Source organism: Dreissena polymorpha, chromosome 3 (assembly GCF_020536995.1).
Source record: "Dreissena polymorpha isolate Duluth1 chromosome 3, UMN_Dpol_1.0, whole genome shotgun sequence".
Lineage (NCBI taxonomy): Eukaryota > Metazoa > Mollusca > Bivalvia > Myida > Dreissenidae > Dreissena > Dreissena polymorpha.
The window spans coordinates 3,478,914-3,500,920 of record NC_068357.1 but is presented as its reverse complement, the minus strand read 5'-3'; the positions used below and the strand labels follow the sequence as shown (position 1 = coordinate 3,500,920).

Below are 22,007 nucleotides of genomic sequence, written 5' to 3'. Positions count from 1 at the left end.
CGAGACATCACCCAAATTTTCTTGTCGCTCGGAAACACCGCGATTTGTCACGATGCATCGATTGCGGTGATGCGTGAATCGCGGCAAAAATCACGAGTCGCGTAGTCTATTTCACTTAGAAACACAACCAGGTAGCTGCAAGTTTCCAAACTTCTCCACCAAGACCACCATACTATTTGAATCAACACAAACAGAATCCCTTTCTTCTTCAATTGCCACAGAAAACTCGTACAGCATACTATCTAAAAGTATTGATCGCCCCTAAACAGCATGCAAAGCAGCTCCTCATCCTGGTTCACCATGGCATACGTCTTCGCAAGTAAGGAATTCCACCAAAGGCAGAATCAGGTACCTGCACTCCCTCCACAGCATTCTTGTCATCAAATTACTAAGTATGCAAACTAAGAAAACTGAATTCTGGCTACTCCTGAAGGAAGTAAAACCTGACAGTAATTGGCAGTGAAACATGGCTGCACCAGGGTATCTATGAAAGGGAAATAATCCCTGGATATCACTTCATATCTAAAACGGATAGAACGTACAGCCACCATGGAGGGGGCATGGTTGCGGCAAAGGACAGCATCATTGGTACTGAAAGCAACATCACAACCAACAATGAGGTCTGTGCAGCCTTTTTTGAAAGGCCGGTAGTCACACGTATATAATTGGCTCAGTCTACCACCAGCCTGCACAGGCCAAGTATACATGGAAGAAATGTGCCTTAAGATCAAAGAATCACATCTTAACTACCCTAAATCTACAGGGGTGGCGAAATCAAATGTCCGAGTTGCCTGAGTCGTACATTGGCTTGTCTGGGCAACTGATTTTTTTCAATTAAGTTGTCCGTGGACAACAAGTTTTTTCAGGGCCCTCAATCTATCAAATCTGCCGCCGATTTTCGGCGGCAGTCCCCCACCTGAAAAGTATACTTTTTTCCCCTTTTGGGTGGAAAAATTCCCCCTAAAAAAAATAAAAAAAAAATTTTTTTTTTTTTTTTTTTTTAATAGAAAGATGTGTCTCATGATTATTATATCTCAATTCTATTTCACTTTAATCTTTTCAAACATACTAAATTATGAAAAGTGCAATGAATATAGTGCAAACATATAGAAATGAAATAATGAGAGAGTAAGTAACAAAATCCCCCTAAAAGGGAAACGCCGCGAAAATTCCCCCTCCTAAGGGCTGCTGACCCCTTCCCCCAAAGTAGTGTGAGGGCCCTGTTTTTAAAAGTCAGGTCCAGGTATACAACAAAATACATTGTATTAAAGCCGTAATTAAGTTTTACAAAACCGGATGTTGACATGCGATTACATTGTCAGAGCTATTTGCGGAGCATTCAAGCTAAAATACGGGCACTCTCCTGCGCAGTGATCTCCCTTATTCTATAAGAGACGAGGAGCGTGCCGCATTTTAAACATTCGGCCCGACTGTTAGACAGTGTACAGACTGGTTTCTTCATTTTAAAAATCAGACGGAAATAAAAAGTATCAAAGTAAGATAATCAAAACACGGTCTACCTTGTTATTTAAGACGACTTTAATGGTAAAAATGGAACATTTAGTTTTTTAAATCTTCAACAACGGAGCAGAAACCCGAAGCTTTGAGCAGTCCACCTCCCAAAAAAACTAAGAAAGATTAGGATAAAAAATATAATCTTTTAAACGCACCAGAACTTTTCAAGAAACTTGGCTCACAGATTTTCAATTGTTACCAGTTGATGATAATCAAATTGCTACCAGTAGCGGCGCAGAGCCTCAGTCTGATGAGGTCGACATATTGAACTAGTTTAATTTGTTAAGATTACAATGTACTTATGTTCAACACACGTTTTAATAACACTAGCTTTGCAAGATATTTTAGAAAGTCTTTATATTTTTTATAATATACTGCTATAATGAATGTACTATAGTAATACAACTACAAAAAAAACTAGCAAATCATACTCATTTTGGTATATTCCACATTGTTTTACATTAATCAATAAATGCGTTTATAATGATTATAAACATTAACGGACAAAAAAAGTGCAAATCGAGGGCCCTGATCAGCCACAAAACAAGCCAATATAGAATGTCTCAAACAAACTGCCAATAAATTCTCATCTGAATTTACTACCAAATTTAACAAGACAACACACTGACACATGGACTCCCACTGGTCCAATTTCAAGGAATTATGAATGACAGCCATTAATAGCAATTTACCATCCAAAATGACACCAGCTAGATTCATCTAATCTTGGTGATTGCAATAATACAACGCCCAGCTATTTACCCTCCGGGTTGCTGGGAGTTGCAAATGACAACCTGATTTTCCATAGAAACTCGCCGCCCAGAATCCGGGCGGAAGTTTAATCAGAAATATTAGCCACATAAACTATTTTCTGGCATAAATAAACACAAATAGATCGTAAATATATCCATTATGGGCAAATAAAAACAACTTACATGATATTTTATGCTCGCATAATATTGATATTAATCCAAAGTTTCAAACACGTCAACAGTTCTATTAAATGTATATGTTTTTGCAATGGACAAAGCCAATCCTAATTCGAAAATACGCTAGACTATCCAGGGGTGGCAAAATCAAATGTCCGAGTTGCCCGAGTCGTACATTTGCTTGTCTGGGCAACTGATCTTTTTCAATTAACTTGTCCATGGACAACCAGCCGGGTCGAGGAATACAAAAAAATACATTGAATTAAAGCCGTAATTAATTTTTACAAAACCGGATGTTGACACGCGGTTACATTGTCAGTGCAATTTGCGGAGCAATGAAGCTAAAATACGGGCACTCTCCTGCGCAGTGATCTCCCTTATTCTATAAGAGACCGGGAGCATGCTGCATTTTCAACATTCTGCCTGACTGTTAGACAGTGCACATACTGTTTTTTTATTTATTTTACAATCAGACATGCTGGTGACGTCACTAAGTTATTGTCACAAAGATCGTTTGTTGACAAATTGACAATCAGATGGAAATAAAAGTATCAAACTAATATGATCGAAACACGGTCTACCTTATTACAGACGACCATTCTATACATAGATGGTGACTTCACTATGTTATTGTCAGTAAGACCGGAGTGCACACAATGACAGACAACTTTAACGGTAAAGATGGAACGTTTTAAAGAAAATCTTCCTCAACAGAGCAGAATAATAATAACACTAGCTTTGCAAGATTTAAAGTTTGAAAAAGTCATAATATTGTTTATAATATACTGCTATAATTAATGTACCATGGAAATACAACTATAACTAAAACAAGCAAATACTACTCATTTTAATTAATTCCACATTATTTAACATCAGGCTTGGCGAAATTGGAAAAAAATATGCCGGTCATCCGGACAGGCATTTTAGAAAATGTGCCGGTCCGGAGAAAATTTAGCCGGACCGAAAAAAACAACATAAAAACGACATATTGGATGATGATCATCCAACGAAATATGTATCATGGCATCTTATTGGTTAAACTATACTTAACTGACCAATTATATCCATTTAGCCATTAAAACAACGTAAACTAAAGTAACAAGAAGTATTGAAAATAAAATTGCGGTTAACGGACACTAACTTGTACAATGTAAAATGATAACATTTTTGGAGTCCAATGGCGAGTGCATGTTATTAAGATATCACTAGAACATTGTTTATATTTAATAAACAACCTTTTTAAAGCCATGTTACATAAAAAATGCATTTTTTCATGACCTTATCTACTGGAAAAATATGTCAAAGCTATCAAGATCTTTTTTGTTAGAACGCAATTGCCGATATTGCAACTGAGTTTGAAGTAGGTGTTGTGTAACCAGTCAGATTTGCTAATTGTACGTAACAAACTTATTGCAAACATCAAAACAATGATGTAGAAAGGTGTTTGCTCTTCGAGTTTTCAACTTTGAAACAAATATGATTTGTTTGCATTCATTTCACATTTTGCCGCCGGTCGCCGTGACCGACATTCTGGTTAAACCTGTTGGACCAAATGGAAATCCGCCGGTCAGGACCGGCGGACCGGCAATTTCGCCAAGCCTGAACATTAATCAATAAATGCGTTTATAGTTTATATAAACAATAACGGACAAGTGTATTTCAGCATCGGACAAGTTAAATTTCTTAAATGGTTGTCTGTGGACAAGTATACTTTTTTGAGATTTCGCCACCCCTGCTATCTCTGGAATCCTCTGCGAGATCTCGTGTCTAATCTACCAATCGTAATATACAGACTATCTCTGGAACATCCGTAAGATAGATTGAAGCGGCAATTCAAAACTTCGCCTTTCGGTTTGATAACGGTTTTTGTATAAAGTTTTTGTTTTGAGTATTTCTCCACAATTCAGTGCAAATTGATATCGGTAATAACAGGTATTGTGTTTGTAACGATGTATTAGGTTGATTGAACTCGATTTTATAGACATACGTGAGACATAATTTTTTGACATGAAAAAATGGGTTAACAAGAAGAACTCTGAGCTGTACGTAACTATGTACTTATAAAAGCTCAGAGCATTCAAGAAGAACTACCAATCTTGGGTAAATAAAAATATATAAAAACAAGAGATGTGTTCGTCAGAAACACAATGCCCCCTATTAAGCCGCTTTGAAATAAAAATACTATTGACCTTGAAGGATGGCCTTGACCTTCCACCACTCAAAATGTGCAGCTTCATGAGAACGCCGCTTTGAATTAAAAAAAAAAAATTATGACCTTGAAGGATGACCTTGAACTACCACCACTCAAAATGTTCAGCTCCATGAGATACACATGCATGCCAAATATCAAGTTGCTATCTTCAATAGTGAAAAAGTTATGGCCAATGTTAAAGTTTTTGGACGGACAGACAGACGCTATATATTAGACAATTTACCTTGAAGGATGACCTTCACCTTTCACCACTCAAAATGTGCAGCTCCGTGAGATGCACATGCATGCCAAATATCAAGTTTCTATCTTCAATAATGCAAAAGTTATGGCCAACGTTAAAGTGTTTTTTTCGGATGGACGGACAGACTGACATACACACATACTGACTGACGGAAAGTTCAACTGCTATATGCCACCCTACCGGGGTCATAAAAATCCAACCAGAAAAAAAACGTGCATACAGACATATTAAGCCTGCAAATCCAACAACTCCCATGACAAAGAGCAATACAACAAGTTTTGCAAAAGCTCTAAATATAAGTGCAAGCAAGCTAACAACTCATATGTAAAAAACCTGACATCAGACAATCATGGCAAGAAACAATATTCTGTCATAAAGAGCAAGCACTGTGACACCGTCCAAAATAAAGGCCATCATACTCAGTCCCAACCATCCACTTCTCTGTTGGAACTGAGGGAGTTAGAAGGCTCCTAGGGACACTAGCTGAAATAATTCGCCAAGAGTCTGCCAAAGCAAAAATCATCAAAAGACTTTGGCGGCAATTTATATTGACTACTAGGGACACTTGACCCTCACAAAGCCACAGGACCTGACTTAATCCACACATAGATCTTCTTCATCAAAGATGTCCATATAGATATCACAATTGTGTACAACAGCACTCCTGCAAGATGGTGATGCTTTGCAAGAGGGGACATAGTTTACACTGTACATAATTAAAATATCTTAAGGCAGCATTACTTCTTATAAGTATTTTTTTAAAGAGAAGAAATTTTCAGAACAAAATAGAGGAAAAAAATAAAATATGGAACAAAGGAATCAGTTGACGGCCTGCTTTTGTGATTGATTTTGTTTTGTTAACGGAGTATGTCGCGAAATCATGTTGCATATTTCATTTAATTAATGCATTCTTATAAAATTATACCTTCATATTAGCCTTTATGCCTACGGACTTTGCCAGTTGCCGCAGCTCGGCATATTTCATTGATTCTAAATCTCGCATTGCTATTAGAACTATTATGTACAATAATAAAAGCTGAAACTAAAAACAGCGGCGAAAATATGTCAACTTCCGTCAAGTTGTTCAAATTTCGCACCGGAATTCTGATTGGTGAGATTTATTTCAACTAGAGTAGCTTCCCTTTAGCATTAGAACTGTCAAAACATAAAGTTGTCAACAGTGCCGTGTCTTGTAAAGTAAAATAACGTTTTTAACAAGTGGGATGCTTGAAAGACTGGATTTTTGGAAAAGTAGAATAGTTAAATATGCGTGAAGATAGTTCAGATGTAGGGTTATGATGTCATAGATTTCTTATTATTATACTTAAATTTATGTCGCCTGGTTAACTCACCTGTCACCAGCTTAGAACATTAAAATTAAGAAATCTTATAATTGAAGCTCTTAAAATGGGAAAAGTTCAAAACCAGGGCGCTATTGCCCCTAATGCTGCGGTTAATCAGGTTATGGGTCTGTACATCATTGTGTCATTCACAATTGCTTTGTCGTGGTTTCTTGGTGCAATGAACTGCTCGTTTCTGTGGGTTTTTGCAATGATATTTGGATTATTTATTGTTTGGAAAACACGTCTACGTGATGTTGTGGAGAAGAACTTGGAGTGGCACAGAGAACGTTTCCATAGGAAGCGAGCACTTAAGCAAGAAGAGACTACAGAGTGGCTTAACTTCCTTATCAACAGATGGTAAGAATGAATATTTAAGGCATAATGTTGTTGGTGATACTGATACAATCAACATTTAATTCAAAATAAAATATTATATTTTAGATAATGCATCTGAGATATTTCAGAACACGTATCATTATATGTGTAGCTAATCTTAGCCTAACATGCTCATGGTGAGCTTTGGTGGTCACCTGTTTTCAGTAATTCATTACCTCTCATACACAATAACATTGTGACCACTTTAGAAGTTGCATTTCAGTCCAATCATCATAACACTTGCTCAGAAAATTTGCTTACAAGATATTTTGACTGAGGTTTCAAAAATGGTTTCTATCACTTAAAAAACATCTCTGATAATATTTCTGCATATGGCTATTGTGAAGGCTTGTGAACACCCCAGATGTCAAGTTTTTATCCAGTCCTCATGAGACTTGCAGTGTCCATTCAAGAATGAGTGTTAGTATATGTGCAAGAAAATTCGCACACCTGTTATGCTTAAGTCTTTTTTAAAGATCAAAGCGTTATCGACTTTACCAAAATTTTGAGAGCGGATTTAGGATTGTTTGTCAATTGCATGTATTGCTTTACACAACTTAAGCCCGCCTCAAGGCAGAGCGTTGTTGTGTTGAAAAGTCAATTTTTGCCAATGAGAGCAAAAACTTTGAATGAGTGAAAATATTCGTAGGCAGTAAATAAATGCAGTGAAATCATGCAGACAACGCGTGACATAATTGCCATACGTGTGCGGTTTTGTGGCAGTTTGTTGGCTTTGTTATACCTATCACACTAAGCCCTACGCTTAACACCTCCAGGATGAAATCATGGCCATTTACTTAGAAAACTGATGTTGGCATCGGGGTGTAATTCTTGTGGAAACTGTGCAATTCATGCACAATTTTGTCAAAACATTTATTTTTAAATGAGCGTAATTAAATGTGTAATCCGAATCACACAACTGAAATTAAATGTTTACGCAACGTCAACAAATTCTTGCTTTAAGTAAACAGTGCTCATGTAATAAGTGTTGATCCGATGTTGTGGAAAAAAAATTGCGCAAAAATCATGCTGCATGTACAACGTCATGAAAACCTCATGCACATAAATAACATTGAATTATATTAAAATATGTGCGTAAGTCTAAGACTTGCGTAAGTTGCTTAGTAAAACAGTACCCAGAACAAACAGATATTTATGTAGGGTTTGCAAATGATTTGGTAGAGTGGCCATATCTGGTACTCCCTACGTTAGTATATGTGGGTAAAACTATGAAAATAGGGTCAAAATCAAAACAGTTTGTCAAATGCCTCCACAGGAGCAATCACTTTCTCAAGGAGAGGGCTTGGCTTAGAATTCAGTGGCAGGCAAACTTAGCTTGATATTATTATTATTTCGGACTGTTAAAAATATTAGAGTTATGTTTATAAATTACATAAAATAAAATTTAAAAAAAGGAAATAATGTGATCAAGTCACTTTGCTTTCCTATTCAAAATGCCTTAAATGGTTTTTATTGAAAAACTCATTTTTAATTCCGAGGTTAAGTTGGGTAATTTCTTCCTAATTTGTGTAGGTACCATGTAAACTGATTTGCTTTGTTCCACTACAAGTTGATCATTAAACCATTCATCATTTTCATATATTTAAACATATGTCTGCACATTTGAACTATTCTGTATATGAAAACTAGACATTTCTTAATAGGTCAGCTAGGTCAGCAATTTGAACTATTTCAGGCCTGATGGCTTTTGTTTACAAATGATGTACTACAGGTACATGTTATTCATAATTATAAGCAGTTTATGAAAGCTGTATACAAAATAAGATATGTTTAATAGTTTATGAAACATCTTTATTGCTGAACTTCAGCATGGTTATGGCATATTCGATTCTGAAAAACTTGAAGCTGCAATTTTAAATGTGTAACACAAAACTAAAATATGTTTAATATAATATTATGTTTTAATACAATTATAAATGATGCACCATAAACATTTTCTTTGTTCAAAGTTTGTATTTTCCTTCTGCTTTTTGAAAAAAATGTTTTTCAAAAATGACTTATGAATAGGGAATGGTATTTTGTCCTGTTTTCAGAGGGAAGATAAACATCTCTTATGCTCTCTTGTTTTCTTTATTGCACTTTTTGCAATGTTTTTTACTTTCCTACATGTAATTGCAAAATATAATGCATTTATCTGTAAATATATGCACATTTAATCTTGCTTGATCAATATTTATGTTCTTAAAATAAAGTTGTAAAGAAATGGTTCAGAAAAAGCGGGGGAAAAGGATTGAGGGTTTGCAGCTCATAGAATGTCTGAGATTTTTTATCGTAAATGTGTTTTTTTTTGCAAACTTTGATTTTTGGATTTAGGATACCATTACAATAGAAAATATGTGAAGAAGGATTAGAAAATGAACAATGTGGGTTTGTATTACTGGTATTAACCCATTTATGCCTAGCGTCTAGAAAAAAGGCCTTGGCAAACAGCGTAGACCCAGATGAGACGCCGCATGATGCGGCTTCTCATCAGGGTCTGCGCTGTTTGCTTAAAGGAATTTCTGTAAGAAATATTCTAAATAAAGAAATAAATATACTAGACATCCCTAATTTTGGAAATAAATTGATCCAGGTAAGAAGGATGGGAGAGTCCACTAGGCATACATGGGTTAAACCTTAAAGGGATCTTTTCACGCTTTGGTAAATTGACAAAATTGAAAAAAGTTGTTTCAGATTCGCACATTTTCGTTTTAGTTATGATATTTGTGAGGAAACAGTAATACTGAACATTTACCATGCTCTAATATAGCCATTATATGCATCTTTTGACGATTTTAAAACCTAAAAATTATAAAGCGTTGCAACGCGAAACGATTGAATAATTTGGAGAGTTCTGTTTTTGCCGTTAAATTTTGTGAAACTACGAAGATTATTTATAAGGTATAAAATACGTCAAAAATGTGTACACGGCGGAATAGCTCAGTAGGTTAAAGTGTTTTTACTTCAGGACTCTGGCAGGACTCCAGGGGTCACTGGTTCGAAACCTGCTCCGGGCAATGATTTTTTCCTTTTTTAAATTTTATTCTTGATTTTTTACTGGAGCTTTTACGATCCAATGTTTACATTTATCAATATAAAGCATTTAATGAATAAGTTAAAAAATGCCAAAAATCTGTGAAAAGGCCCCTTTAAGGAAGTCTGCCAGGTGTTGGGGCAGTTTTATTTGTGAAATCTAGTGAACACTACCTGCTAAGAACAGTGAAGTTCAGGTGAATGCCTGAGGGCATTTGGCCGTCTTGTTAATTTTAATTGATCTGATGTATATGTAGCCATCATGATCAACTTAATGACTGTAATTACAATGCCACCTAGTAAACCAGCCTCCACAACTTATGGCATGCAATTACAAATGGCCTTGAAAACATACACACAGACAACATTTACAAACCAAATTGATCCCAGCTGTCTTAAATGAGTAATTAAATATTATTCTGTAATTATGGGCCTTCAGTGTAAATGCAATTTGTCAACATTTGGTTCAACAATTAACATGATTAAGGAGACATTAATCACTATGTTTTTATAAGAATAATATAACAATGATGTCTGTAAAGATTTTTTTTTAAAACAACAATATTGATAACACTTGTGATTTTTGCTTTTGTTATTAAAAGCAGTGAACATTGGATTCCATGTTTCTTGACAGTAATTGTCCACTCAGTTCTATGAAGCAATATTTTGTCTGGTATGTCATCAATACAATCCATACTTGTTATTTGGCCATTTAAGAATAAAATATAACAGCATTAAAAAATATTTTTGCGTGAATAAATCAACCATCTTCTTACGGAGAAATCATAATTTTTTAGAGTTAATGACAGTCCCAGATTACCTATTAGGCAGAGTAGGCATCTGCCTATGGGTCCCAAGACTTTTAGTGGCACCATGAGACAGTGACAAATAAATTTTTTACTTACTTACCAGGGGTTTTGCAGCACTGTCTGCGCCTCTTGAAAACAGAGGCGTTCCCAAAGCAAACGGACCTGATCTCAAACTGAAATTTAAAAAAAAAATCCCAATTCCCCCCCCCCCCCCCCCCAATTTTTTTTTTTTAAAATATATTTTTGACAATGCTGGAACAGCATCGTCTAAGGTTTGATAACCAGTGAAAAAATTCTTCACAATGGCGACCTATGTAAAAGACCGAGCCAGTCCGATTGAGATAACTCGATTTTTCAGTTTCTTCCCTTGGCATTTGCCACTGCGTAGGAGATTGCTCGTTGATTTTCATTGATAACATTCTGCTAGCAGAGTTGTCGTTCGTGTTGATAAAGGTAAATATGAATAGAACAGCATATCCTGGGGAAACAGATTCAATAAGTGTATCAGAACGTTAATTTCAAATTAGTAATTTTACATCCATTTTATTTTTATGGACCAATGAAACAACTATATATTTAACCAGGATTTCCGAAGGAAAAAACTGGTTATTAGATTGGCGAATGCGGGCGGGCTGGCTGGCTGGCTGGCTGGCGGGCTGGCGGGCGGGCGAAACAAGCTTGTCCGGGCCATAACTATGTCGTTCATTGTCAGACTTTAAAATCATTTTGCACATTTGTTCACCATCATTGGACGGTGTGTCGCGCGAAATAATTACGTCGATATCTCCAAGGTCAAGGTCACACTTTGAGTTCAAAGGTCAAAAATGGCCATAAATGAGCTTGTCCTGGCCATAACTATGTCATTCATTGTGAGATTTTAAAATCATTTGGCACATTTGTTCACCATCATGGGACGGTGTGTCGCACGAAAGAATCACGTCAATATCTCCAATGTCAAGGTCGCCACGACTAAAAATAGATTTTTTTAAAAACAAACTTACAAAGGGGGTTAATTTTGTTTGTTCATTTCAAAAGTTCAGTTTTAGTTTTCTCCCTTTATCAGATTTTTTTTTCACAATGAAAACCTGGTTTTGTGACAATTTTGTCCCTTGTTTCACTATTTTGTTTGATATTTATTCTCGATTTAGTAAATAAATTGCGAATAAAAACATGTAAAATTAACTTTTTACGTGATCACAAAACTAAAGAATGCGAACAATTTCGAACCTGCAAATTGTAAACAATGCAATGCTATGATATATATAGATAAAACAACATTTCCTTGCTTAATTGTCCATCCCGCTAGCGCAGTGGTAAGGACGTTCGCTTTTTCACCTTTACGACACCGGTTCGATTCCCGCTCCCGGCGCAATGTTATATTTTGTCTGTTTTGTGGTCACCATTCCGGACAGGTGTTTTTTTCCGGATAATCTCATCCCCCCCCCCCCCCCCCCCCCCCGCAGCATTTGACCGTATAAAAAAATAAAAAGTATTTCAGTACAAAACAAAAAGCTGGAAATTGCAGCTATCATTCAAAATTCGTCCCAACTGTCGTCAATCTAATCTTATTAGGTAGGAGTGCTGGACACACTGGTCCCAACATTATGCAGCCTCAGCGCGGAGGTAACTCATTACCTTGGAAAAACACAAATACACACACTGGGTGCAGCCTAGGCACGTATAGACTCAAACAAGGCAACAAACTCAAGTGCGGGCACAATCATTTAAAATTTACATATTGAATACGATATTCTAACAGAAATTACACAACCACCTAAGTGTACATACCATGTTTGATATTTCGTTAGATTGTTAGAGTTCAGCATATACATGTATAAGTTCATTTCGCTATTTGTTAACTTATCCATATGTTCGTGGGCGAACTCGGATAGTCAAGTGCTCATACGATTGAGCTCACATGGTCCGGCTATGTGCTCATACCTACTTTCGAGAATCATCATGAAGGTATTGCCATACTTAATGAACAAGAATGTGACCCGCCTCACAGTTTCGCTCAATGGGTCAAGTTACCCACGGGTTCTACTTCCCCGTACCCCTAAACTTTTTTTTGTACAAAAAATGTATTGTACGCAAAAAAATTTGGTACCCAATTTTTTTTCGTACCCAATTTTTTTTATCGTACCCAAATGTTCGTATCAACATACACAATTGTGGTGATATAGATAAACTTAAATTGATGTTTTATATCCATCCTCCTCAAAAGCATCGTCACACCAGTACTGCCAGTACTTTGATTTAGAAAGAAGTGTCTTATGACTATTAGATGATTAATGTCCAGCTGATGTGTATCATACCAGCAAGCACTGCTGTGGTTGAGCGAGGATTCAGCACCATGAACCTGCTGTGCTCCCCATTACCCAGCACATTCACACAAACCAAACTTACTTATCTGATGCTTACCTGCATTGAAGGTCTAGATCTGAATGACAAAACATTGGAGGACCTGTGTGATGCTTTCAAAAACAGATAGCAGAGAAAAAATATGCTGTAAGTTGTGTGACTAACCAGTGTTTGTTTTGGTAAAAAATATCTGCTATAAGTTTTTGACTGTACAGTTCTTATCTCAGAGTGTAACTGTAACTGAAAAACAAAATTGCAGTACTTGAATAAACGTTGATCATGCCCTATATTGCATGTGTTTATATAAAGAAGACAAAATAACAAATAAAACAAATTTATTTGTTAAACCACTGACTTATTTAAGCATGATAAATTCACAATATTTTTCCAAAATGAGCTGTTTCATCAAAGCAAAAACCCCAAAATGGACAATTTTGTCAATAAAAAATTCCCAATTTGGTCAGACTCCTTTTTCCAAAATGGGCAGAAAAAACCCTGCTTACTTACCCTTATTTTATGACTTGGCAAATTCAATTAATTTATATCAATGTTAAGTTTTAACATTGACACATTCTATGTCTTTCCAGCCTTGGCAGTGGTAGTCTAATTTAGCCCTAGTGGACTCTCCCATTCTTCTAAATTGGATCAATTTATTTCCAAAATTAGGAATGTCTTGTATGCTTATATCTATATTTAGAATATTTCTTACAGAAATTCCTTTAAGCAAACAGCTCAGACCCTGATGAGACGCCGCATGATGCGGTTTCTCATCTGGGTCTACGCTGTTTGCCAAGGCCTTTTTTCTAGACGCTAGGCATAAATGGGTTAAATGAGTGAAATCGACTTGGCACTGGCGTTCTAGCAGGCACCAGGCTGACAAGAGGCCTCAGGGGTGTTGGCCCAAAACGTTTCACTGCCTTATACATGTAATGGGCCTTCATGGTGCTAATCCGGCACTGGTTCAATCAATGGTCAAGTCTCCTCCCAGTTTCACCCGTTGTGACTGAAATTTGGCTATTCTTCTGTCCTTCCTGTCTGTGCATATTGAAAGTGATATAACTAAAAATGTTCATAAAACTATGGTTATGAAATTTACTTTACAAATTAGGCAGAAGGGTTGTCATTTATCTGTCAGTAAGTTCCTTGCTCTATTTATCCCTATGTGTGACTTTCTACAAAAAACCCTGATATTACATGAAAAGTACATAAGATATTATCACATATTTTAACATATTGAATGTGATGATGCATCACCCTTTACTTTTTATAGCGGTCAAATGTCTGTGCCTGTTACTAAAAATAGGATGGCACTAAAATATGCAATTGCTCGAAAAGTACATAAGCCACAATCATGAAACACAGGAAAAACAAACAAGAAATTTAAAATTCATTAATCATGCCCAGTACTGCGGAGACAATAGTTATGTATGGGTGCGATTATTAAACTTAAAATGTTTATAGATAAAAGGCATATTTATTGTCCCCTACCGGTTTCACCGGAGGGGACCTATGGTTTGCACTCTGTGCGTCTGTGAGTCTGTCTGTCTGTCACACTTTTTTGGATCCTGCGATAACTTTAAAAGTTCTTCATATTTTTTCATGAAACTTAAAACATAGATAGATGGCAATATGGACATTATGCACATCATTTCATTTTGTTCCTATGTCAAAAAATTTGGTTGCTATTACAACAAATAGTCTAGAAATACTGCTGAAAATGGTGGTTTTTATGGATCCTGCGATAACTTTAAAAGTTCTTCATATTTTTTCATGCAACTTAAAACATGGATAGATGGCAACATGTACATTATGCACGTCATTTCATGTGGTTCCTACGTCAAAAATTCTGGTTGCTATGGCAACAAATTAAAAAAAAATCTGACAATGGTGGAATTTCTGACAATGGTGGAGCCAGTAGGTGACATATAATTTGCTTGGCAATAGTCTTGTTTAATAAGGGGTCTCAATGGTAGTTGACTCCTGTATTAATTAAATTGAAAACATATACATATTGTTTTTGAGATTTGCGCTGTGACCTCTCTGTCTTACTGCCTGCACTGTGACCTCCCTCAGTCCCTTCAAAATCATGTCAAGAGCAGGGTAGAGAACTGACTACATGCAGAGTTAACAAACTGGTCTACTTAGATTAATTGTATTTGTATTCTCTTAGTTGCTTTAACTCTCTTAGTGGGAGATACAAGGTACAGGGTGAACACATTTCTAGAGATGGGTCAATAATCTGAGAAGTCTTATAATTTCCTGGGGGACACAGTACAATTTGGTGTGTCAAAGCTCCACCTGTTGGCAATTGTTTTGAGTTTTCACATGTCCCTTATTTGTCTGCCATCTGCTTGGGTTAAAAGTTGCTTAGTGGATTATAATTTGCATAGTATTGAAAGAATAAAATGCACTTGCACAAATAATCTTTATATATTATATTTAACAAGGCTATTGTCAAGCAATACGGTCCCCTACCAGCTCCACTATTGTCAGAAATTCTACCATTTTTAGATTATTTTTTTTGGTTTCCATAGCAACCACAATTTTTGACGTAGGAACAAAATGAAATGACGTGCATAATGTCCATATTGCCATCTATCCATGTTTCAAGTTTCATGAAAAAATATGCCGAACTTTTAAAGTTATCGCAGGATCCAGAAAACCACCATTTTCAGCAGTATTTCTAGTCTATTTGTTTCCATAGCAACCAGAATTTTTGACATAGGAACGAAATGAAATGACGTACATAATGTCCATATTGCCATTTATCCATGTTCCAAGTTTCATGAAAAAATATTAAGAACTTTTAAAGTTATCGCAGGATCCAGAAAAGTGTGACGGAAGGACAGATGGACTGACAGACGGAGTGCAAACCATAGGTCCCCTCCGGTGAAACCGGTAGGGGACAAAAAGTATAAATTTATCATTCAATCATTATCATGCAGTTTTCCAATAAAAAATATGACAGACAAAGAATTCATAATATCTTTGCATTAAATTTTGTTTGAAAAATATTTTGTAAACTGTCCATAGCCTGCTAATTTATTACCTGTTGAGTCTATACTCTATAAAGAGGGCACAGAAAAAGCTTTTTATGACACAGCAAATGATATATGATGAATTACATGTGTTAAAATGAGATACATTGTGTGGGTGTAAAGCTGATGAGGGTTTTAATAAACAGAGGCATTCAAGTCCTACCTGTGAAAATAATGACTGAAGCTTGTGGTAAATACACATGTGACTGGTGTTTTTTCACAAGGTGATGCAAGATGAACATCAGGTCTTAGGTTACAACTTGATACTTACAATTTTGCAACATGTTCAATCAAAGTACTGACAGTACTGGTGTGGCGATGCTTTTGAAGAGAATTGATATAAAAGCATCTATTTAAGTTTATCTACATCCCCACAATATTGTATGTGGGTACAAAATTTTGGGTTGGAAAACAAATTTGTATGAACATTTTGGGTACAAAAATTATGCCCCCCAAAAAATTGGGTACGAGAAAAGATTTGGTTACGATTATAAATTTGGGTAGGAAAAAAAAATTAGTTACGAAAAAAACATTTGGGTACGAGCAAAAATTTGGGTACGAAAAAAAAATTGGGTACGAAAAAAAATGGGTACGAAAAATGTAGGGTACGAAAAAAAAAAGGGGGTATGGGGAAGTAGTACCCGTGGGAAACTTGATCTATTCAGCGAAACTGGGAGGCGGGTTACATTCTCGATCAAATATAACAAGAAATATCTTTAAAAAGATATTCCACGTGTATTTTCTGTACCACTTATCTTAAAAAAACGTTCTGTTACAGTAAAACGTTTATGGGTTATAACATTACGTTTCAGCATATAAATTCAAAACTTGACATGCTCTTGAATTACACCATGCTCTTTAATTTCACATGTATATCATACCAAACTTTATATTTCGTTGTTTCCTTTCCTAAGTTAATGATGCTATGTGTACGGACGTGATTTCAAATGCCCATGTGCATGAACATATAATTTTTCTGTTTTGATTATTGTTTTTTTCTCTTATTCAAAATTCAAAAAGCTTAGGCATATTTGTTCGTTAAGTACGGCAATAATTTCATGATGATTCCCGAAATTAGGTATGAGCACATAGTCGTAAGAGCATGTTTAACAAACACAGCTCTTGTTTAAAAAGATATTCAGAGTTTGTCCTGACTTTAATGTTTGTTATGCAGTTCACATATATTAAACCACATAATAGTGTCTGTAGATACAAATTTTACTACATGTATGTGTGATCACATCTTATGAAATTCAATTTATTTCTTGGTCATTTAGAATTATGGATGCAATGTCCAGCTATTTTGTTGTTACTTAACGATTTTGGATTGTGTTGTGTTGTGGGGAAAACGGAGTACCCGAAAGAAACCCCACCTGTCTGGTATGTTGACCATCAACCAAACTCACATGCTGCAGGGAACAGAAATTGATCCTGGTTGCATAGGTGAGAAGTGAGTGTCCAACCACTGCGCTAGCCTGACAGCCTAATTTTGAGTTTTTGTGTGACAGCCAATTTAACGTTGAAAGTACATTTGGATATCCCCTCAATTTACTGATGTTTACAAGCGAAGGCACCTTTTTGCCCAATTTGCTGAAAAATGTAAATGTTTCATGCAATCTACATTTAAATTCAAATTTACTTGTTGTTTGGTTGTTAAACAGCACCCCATGCACGCACATTGTGTTACCTAATTTATACATTTCTTTCAGCAGGAATACCATGTCTTGTTTGGCCATCAAATAAAAACATGTACTTTAGATGAATTAATGATGCCATGCGCACAATGTATCTGTGTGTTTACTTTAGAAAAAAATGGCGAATTTGTGTGTTTTTTAACATTTAAACAAATTAATCATCTTTTTTTTGCCGTCATTGCTGTTTGAAATGTAAGACTTGAACTGCCTCTTAACTTGGGAAAAGTTACGAGCTAGTAGTTTGATACTATATCATTTGAGTGGTTCAGATAAGAAAAAGATTTAAATATTAGTTAACATTTTAAATATTTTTATGACCTAATCTATCTATCTATCTCTGTTAACTGCCAACCGCTCTTTCGAGTATTATAGGCAGATATGGACACTGTCGAGTCCATTTCATGGGAAGAACCAATACTTGGTGTCTATGGATGAGATAATGAGAACGCTCCCCAAGTAGGGAGTGAACCCACTAACTCCCGATCGCTAGGCGGACACCTCATCAACTACACCACCGCGACCTTAATACAAAAGATAACTAATTAACTACTACATACTATTCAATAAAGCTAAATCATGTTTATCTACATAGCAAAAAAATATCTGTAAAATCTGCAAAAGATTGTTCGATTAGTTTTTTATTTAATATATGTATAGAAGTTAAAAAACACAATATCAAACACATTATGTATGAAAAAAATCAAAAGGATATTGAGATGAAATAGGACTGCAAACCGACAGTTGCATACATAACGCTCGTTAGTATTTACAATGTTTCACAATTCGGAGTGCACTAGTATATCACAAAAGGGAGTGAAAATGATTTTTATCCCCCGCCATAGGCGGAGGGATATTGTTTTTGTGTTGTCTGTCTGTCTTTCCGTCAGTCCGGCTGGCACTTTTGTGTCCGGAGCCATATCTTGAAAGTGCTTTGGCGGATTTCATTGAAACTTGGTATGAGTATATATATGGATAAGAGGATGATGCACGCCAAATGGCATTGTACACCATCTGTTAATAACGGAGTTATGGCCCTTTGTATCTTAAAAAAAAAGCTTTTTATTTTAAGCTTAGAGCTTTATCTCCATTAACACATGAGCCAGGGCCATGAAACTTGCCAAAGTTGTTCTCAATCGTCTGGGGTGCTTTACATTCAACACCCATAATCCAATGGGCTTGAGGTCAAAGGTCACAAATTTGATGAATTATTCATTATTAAGTCATTCCTTTACTATGCATCAAGGGATTCTGTAATAGCTGTCCACAATTGTTCTCCATTATCTAGCTGAGTGTCAAATATATCCAGGTTGCTAGGGTCATGGCCAAAGTCACACACAAAGGTCAAAATCACACATTTGTCAAAATCACACATTTTGATTAAATATGCCTTATTTGGTAATGATTCTACCATACTAAAATGGATTCTAAAAATGTCCTGATGGAATTGTGCTCAATTATCAGGCACAACCCTTCACTTATACCTTTTATATTAGTTCTACAACCATCCATAAACAAAATGTATTTAGTATTCAACATTGATTGTTGTCCTTTACCAAATTTGTTCAATTCATGCCCCTGGGGTTGATATTGGCCCTGCCATAGCGGTTATATGATTTATGTGTTATATAGCATTATTACTTAAAATAAATATTTGTCTCTGAAACCATAAAGCCCACAGTTTTGATACATGACATCAAAGAGAAGTTCCTGCTGAAAACATAAAAACATCAAGTTAAATCAAGCATGCTTTTTCTCTCTTGACCTTATTCAGAACTCAACTAATCCTTATTTACAAACAACTTTTTGCTTGATATGCACTGGTGTCACATAAATATTCACATATTAAAAGAAGATTTCATGCTGAGATCTTGTTAAGTTGAATCCTACTGCATAAGTTTGTGTATTAAGGCTATTTTACTGTATACCTAAAGTAATTAAGCAGAAAAAACACTTTCCACTAAGTTCAAAATAACAACTATTCTGAAGAAAGATGTTGTTTACGGTACATGACTTACTTTGGGATAAGTGATTGTATGAGCTTACTTGATAACAGCTTGGTATTAAGTCATGAATTGGTGTCAAAAGATCTGACAGCAGTTTAAAGTAGTTTTCTTTCTGACTGTAAACATATTTCAGGTGCTATATGGTGTTCCCTTGGTAACGCAATAGTAAGGCCAGGCTCTGTTGATCTGTTGTTTCTTTTTACGTGGGACCTACTTTGTTTGCAAATAACTCCTCAAAATTTATTTGAAGACAACAATTATTTAAAAAATAATAAACAACCAATATGCATTAATTATTAAGCTTTTGATGATAAATGTTTTATTTTAAAGTATAATGTTATTCTTTATATCACGATTATTGCAAAAAAACGTATATATAATAGTTTTATATTATATATATTACTTCCACCTGTGGACAGTTTTCCCTTTAATATAAGACAAACAAAAAACAAAATGAATGTTACCACTGGCATGAAGTAAACAATGAGGACAAGGTAATAAATGGAATGTCAACATTTATAAATACTTACCAAAAGTATTTACAATAGCAAGTTCAAATGTATTTCAGATAAAAAAAATATGTTCTTGGTGTTTAACCTGATATCCAGAAGGCACTATATTTTAAAGGCCTATTATTCCACTATTCCAATCATCTGAAAACGAAGGCCAGTAAGTCTGAAAATATTGTCATTGATGAAACTTTTTCATCATAATCAATTTTATGTACATGTAAATGTTAAAGTTATCCTATATAGATGAATTGTGTCTCTCTACGTAATGGTACGATGTGTTTTTTATTGAATTTGATGGCTAAAGTGCTGTTGAATAAAGATAATAATAATTTATGGCGTAAATCAGAGGCGTATCCAGAAAATTTGAAGAGAGGGGGGGCTGAACTGGGGAGGGTGCAGGAGGGTTGTCCCCTCCTGTATTCATTTTTTTTTTTTGAAAAGGCACCTTGAAATGCCGCAATTTCCTGCTATCTTATCAGCATTTTGCATGATAAAGTGAATGTAAAACAAACAAGAACTTAAGTTCAGACATCAAGTGTGACAAACAAACAGGCACACAGGGGTAAATCAAATGTCTCTCACACCACTAAAGTGGTGGGAGACATAATCTTTATCCAGAAATTTTTAACTGTGTTAGATGGGTAGACCTCCTTTTAAACCTTGTTGGATATCCTACTAAGTCACCCACTTGGATGGGTGGATATTTATCAAACTTGGGTGTAATCATATTATGTATATCTTGTTATTCCCACGTTTTTCGGAGAAAAAGTGGGGATATTGTGGTGATTTGTGCTGTCCGTCCTGGCCACCTGCTCCTCCTACACTATTAGCACTAGAACCTTGAAACTTGCAAACTTGGTAGCTATGAGCATATGTGCGACAGTGACAGGGACGGAATTTTGATCTGACCCCTAGGTTAAAAGTATGGGGGTTGGGGCGGGGCCAGGTCAGAGATTTTCACTCATTTTTTTATGTTATTTTACATTAACTTCTTCATTTCTGCACCGATTTACTTCAAATTGATACTAAGCCTCTCTTATGACAATACGGTCAATCTCAACTATGCATGGCCCCATTACCAACCCTGGGGTGCCCCGGCAACATAGGCCACGCCCACCCAAAATTGCCTTTTACTATAATTTCTTCATTTCTACACCGATTCACTTCAAATTGATACTGAACCTCTCTTATGACAATACAGTCAATCTCAGCTATGCATGGCCCCATTACCAACCCTAGGGCACCCCGCCCACATAGGCCTCGCCCACATAGGCCATGCCCACCCAAAATTGCCTTTCAGTATAATTTCTTCATTTCTACACCGATTCACTTCAAATTGATACTGAACCTCTCTTATGACAATATGGTCAATCTCAGCTATGCATGGCCCCATAACCAACCCTGGGGCACCCCGCCCACATAGGCCACGCCCACCCAAAATTGCCTTTTACTATAATTTCTTCATTTCTACACCGATTCACTTCAAATTGATACTGAACCTCTCTTATGACAATACAGTCAATCTCAACTATGCATGGCCCCATTACCAACCCTGGGGCGCCCCGCCCACATAGGCCACGCCCACCCAAAATTGCCTTTTACTATAATTGCTTTATTTCTACACCCATTCACTTCAAATTGATACTGAACCTCTTTTATGACAATACAGTCAATCGCAACTATGCATGGCGCCATTACCAACCCTGGGGCGCCCCGCCCACATAGGCCACGCTCACCCCAAATTGCCTTTTACTATAATTTCTTCATTTCTATACCGATTTACTTCAAATTGATACTGAACATCTCTTATGACATTACCGTCAATCTCAACTATGTATGGCCCCATTATCAACCCTGGGGCACCCCGCCCATAATAGGCCACAACCACCCAAAATTGTCTTTTACTATAATTTCTTCATTTCTACACCGATTCACTTCTGAT

The 22,007-nt window shown here is 36.0% G+C and overlaps 2 protein-coding genes across 6 annotated transcripts in view; one reads left to right on the top strand and one right to left on the bottom strand.

Annotated features, from left to right (window-relative positions):
- LOC127872764 (nucleolar and spindle-associated protein 1-like) overlaps window positions 1-5,986 on the bottom strand; it is a 33,944-nt gene extending 27,958 nt beyond the window's left edge. Inside the window, exon 1 of the mRNA XM_052416147.1 lies at window positions 5,823-5,986. Within this exon, the coding sequence (XP_052272107.1) occupies window positions 5,823-5,900 (78 nt within the window). The 5' untranslated portion in view covers window positions 5,901-5,986. The remainder of the gene's footprint in view (window positions 1-5,822) is intronic.
- A 58-nt stretch (window positions 5,987-6,044) lies between these two features.
- Window positions 6,045-22,007, top strand: part of LOC127872759 (uncharacterized) — a 116,956-nt gene continuing 100,993 nt past the window's right edge. For all 5 annotated transcript variants that reach the window (XM_052416140.1, XM_052416141.1, XM_052416139.1 and 2 more), the window contains exon 1: window positions 6,045-6,597. In XM_052416140.1, coding sequence (XP_052272100.1) covers window positions 6,305-6,597 — 293 coding nt within the window. In that variant the 5' untranslated portion in view covers window positions 6,045-6,304. The remainder of the gene's footprint in view (window positions 6,598-22,007) is intronic.